The sequence below is a fragment of the Sinocyclocheilus rhinocerous genome, unplaced genomic scaffold, assembly GCF_001515625.1.
Source record: "Sinocyclocheilus rhinocerous isolate Xijiao unplaced genomic scaffold, SAMN03320098_v1.1 scaffold1463, whole genome shotgun sequence".
Taxonomy (NCBI): domain Eukaryota; kingdom Metazoa; phylum Chordata; class Actinopteri; order Cypriniformes; family Cyprinidae; genus Sinocyclocheilus; species Sinocyclocheilus rhinocerous.
Genome location: NW_015642517.1, coordinates 513,628 through 517,413, shown reverse-complemented (window position 1 = coordinate 517,413; position 3,786 = coordinate 513,628). Strand labels below are relative to the sequence as shown.

Sequence of the window (3,786 nt, the reverse complement as noted above, 5' to 3'; positions counted from 1 at the left end):
AAATTACTCTAGACAAACATTTGTGTGTCTTTTTTTGTGTGTTGAAATTTCTTCTTCTGCATTCTACTGTACGGATGTAAATTTACTTTCCCTTCAGCCTGAGGCTTATTCATTTCACTTTTGGTGTGAAAAGGCTTTTATATTTGCCAAAATATTACTTTTTTATTTTAAAAACAAACAAGCAAGCCCTGTCCAGATTTTAAAAGTAACGCAAAAGTAACGTAACGCATTACTTTCCATAAAAAGTAACTAGGTACCGTAATTAGTTACTTTTTTAATGGAGTAACGCAATATTGTAATGCATTACTTTTAAAAGTAACTTTCCCCAACACTGGTTATTATGCAGCTCAATTGGTGCTAAAAATGCGGCGACTAGGTTTTGTGACACAGCTGCTGGTTTGTCTTTGACTTTGAGTGCCAAGTGCTTGAAAACACAAAAGCAGGCAGCTAAACAAAGCTTAACCAGCTGTTGGTAATTTCCTTCTTTCTGTGCCGCTACCTGCTGTGAAACGGCGCCGGTACCGTATCATTTCGCTGTCATCCGCGCGCCGTTTACCGAGCGCATAAGTGAAGGTTTGCGGAATAAAGCAGCATTGATGGGGACGCCTCCAGATGCAGGTGCTTGTGCTGACACACGAGAAAAAGCGCTTCACTAGCTACTAATTGAGCAGAAAACATGAGGGGGGAAAAGAAAGAGACGTGCATTATCTGTGGGCGAAGAGAGCGCATCCAACCAGAGCAATCTCAGGACAAATACAACAATAGCACTCATGAGGCCTATCTTTTAATGACTTCATAAATCCCTTCATTCATTTACAACGGAGAACATGCTAATGCACGCTCCTATAATCTCCTACACATTATTAAAGTGACTTTCAAGATGTTAATATTAGTATATACACTTAAAAATTATAATAGCATTTTTTTTTTAAGCGAAATAGCTATTTTCTGTAAATTTGCGAGACTTCCGGTTCATTTCCCGCCAAAACTAAGAATAACAAAATGCATCTGTGAAACTATGGCGCCTACAAACCATGCGGTGTTAATGTTTACGAAAATACATTAAAATAATATGATTTTTTTTTAATCTAGTTTGTATAATATCAAGCAGCATAACGGACTGGTTTGTACAGGTATAATACCTGTAAACGAATGACAAACACCGGAAGTCGCGCACATTCAAGTTAGAAATGGCGCGCCCGATCTTGTGTTCAAAATAAAGCGGATATATTAAATTAGCGGTTTTTGCTTTGTCAGAGATTATTGACAGAAAGACTAGATGGAAATGCTTTGCAAACTAGTGAGCCTCTTTATACAGCATTTTAGACATCATAGGGGGCCACAAGGGTCTTTGGAAAAGTTTAGAGAAAATCAGTGTAAATGTACTTTTACTTTACTTTACTTTTAGTCATTTAGCAGACGCTTTTATCCAAAGCGACTTACAAATAAGAAAAAGTAATTAAAACTAAAAGCTAAAACTCTATAAATACTATATATATACACATTTAAGAAAGGAAAATAAATTAAATAAAAATGACAAATGCATACAACAACATTTCAAAACTAAACATTTAAATGAAAACAAAAAAATAAAGCTAAAAACAATTCAAAATATTAAAAGAACAAAAGGTATGAGTATAATAATGATTTTAACACTAAGCCAAACACCAAAAAAAAACAACTACATGTGTGTATGTACAGCCACACACATATACATATACATGTACATATATATAAATACATTCAATATATATATATTATTTCATTTCCATTTTGTATGCTGAAGTACTGAAATAACTCAAATTAAATAAAACAAACTTAATAAAAAACCTATATAGACATAATAAAAAACTAATAAAATGACAACATTACTACAACTGTAACTAAAACTAAAATAGATAACTAATACAAATCAAACTACATTAGTTTATCAGTAATCCTAAAAAATAAACATGAGCCAAACACACATGCTAAAATAACAACAACTTACTAACACATAGTAAAAAAAAGGTTTAAAAAAACTGAAACAGAAGTGAAACAAGTAGTAGGAAAGAGGAGACATAAAAAGCGATACTTATTCTTATTAAATGTACAAATTAACTAATAATATTAAAACCTAAACTAACTAAATAAATAATTAAATTAAAATGCATACATGAATAAATAATAAAAATTAGATAAAAATGTAAAAAAAAAAAAAAAAAAAAAAAAGATTTAAATAAATAAACAAATACAGCTAATAATACAGTATTATAGTGAGTAAATACTCACAAAAAATGTAATAATGAAATGTAAAAAACTTTAAATTATTTTTTGGGGGGGGGGGACTTTATACATGAAAATATATAGCTGCCTTTTTTTTTTTTTACTTTCCCGCGCACAAGGATGATCATAGTTGGGGTTAAACTACTGTAGACTATACCTGGACAACATGTTGCCTCCTAGCAAATATTCCTTGTAAGCCAAAAAAAAAAAATTATGCATTTTTGGGCTTGTTATAAATCTAGTGAGCTTAGACAGCGCTGGGGTGTGTTCTCAAAACCAAACATGTTGCCAACTTCAGGGATAGCTCACCCAAAAATACAAATCTGTCATCATTTATACTCACCCTCAAGTTGTTCCAGCCCTGTATGAGTTTCTTTCTTCTGTTGAACACAAAAGAAGAAGTTGCTGGACATCCATAGTATTTCTTCCATACTATGGAAGTCAGTGGGGACCGTCAAGTGGACCAGCAACATTCTTCGAAATATCTTCTTTTGTGTTCAACAGGCGAAAGAAATGAATACAGGTTTGGTACGAGATGAGGGTGAGTAAATATTCATTTTTGAGTGAACTATCCCTTTAGACAGAATGTTTGGGCATCATATTTAGTGTGTAGTACTGTATGGCAGCAGTATGCCATTTTTTTATTATAATATGTGACCCTGCAGCACAAAAGCAGTCTGAAGTCGCTGGGGTATATTTGTAGCAATAGCCAACAATACATTGTATGGGTCAAAATTATCGATTTTTCTTTTATGCCAAAAATCATTAGGATATTAAGTAAAGATCGTGTTCCATGAAGATATTTTGTAAATTTCCTACCGTAAATATATCAAAACTTAATTTTTGATTAGTAATATGCATTGCTAAGAACTTCATTTGAACAACTTTAAAGATGATTTTCTCAATATTTTGAGTTTTTTGCACCCTCAGATTCCAGATTTTCAAATAGTTGTATCTCGGCCAAATATAGTCCTATCCTAACAAACCATACATCAATGGAAAGCTGATTTATTCAGCTTTCATATGTTGTATAAATCTCAATTACCAAAAAATGCACCCTTATGACTGGTTTTGTGCTCCAGAGTCACATATGTTTGATGCATAAAGATAATTGAACTTCACAAACCATTATATACACTGACACATATCGTACAGCTCAAAAGAAACGCTTTTCATCACAAAACATGTTGATTATGTGGTTGCTAATATACACCCACACTGTAAAAAAACTAATCATGGGTCTTGTATATTTCATTAAAAAAAATTAAGATGATAATTAAAAATAGTGTGTATATTTCATTAAAGAAATTGTGATTCAGTGTTGTATAGAAAATACTGAGGACTTTTTACTAATAAAACCAAGAGATGTGTTTCCCTCATTTTTTTAAAGGAAGCTTAAGCAGTTTTGGGGCTTGAATTGAGGAACTGATTTAACTAAAAAAAAATTAAGGAAAGAAGGCTACCTATTTATTTTAAGAGAATTGGCTAAATTTTGCAGTTTTATTTTAGAGGTGATTGTTA

General features: G+C 32.0%; 1 protein-coding gene across 1 annotated transcript in view; it reads left to right on the top strand.

The window, feature by feature from the left end:
• Positions 1-1,034: 1,034 nt before the first annotated feature.
• The window catches only part of cdca7b (cell division cycle associated 7b), a 10,384-nt gene continuing 7,632 nt past the window's right edge, over positions 1,035-3,786 (top strand). Inside the window, exons 1-2 of the mRNA XM_016572906.1 lie at positions 1,035-1,039; positions 1,588-1,598. Of these exons, the coding sequence (XP_016428392.1) occupies positions 1,035-1,039; positions 1,588-1,598 (16 nt within the window). The remainder of the gene's footprint in view (positions 1,040-1,587; positions 1,599-3,786) is intronic.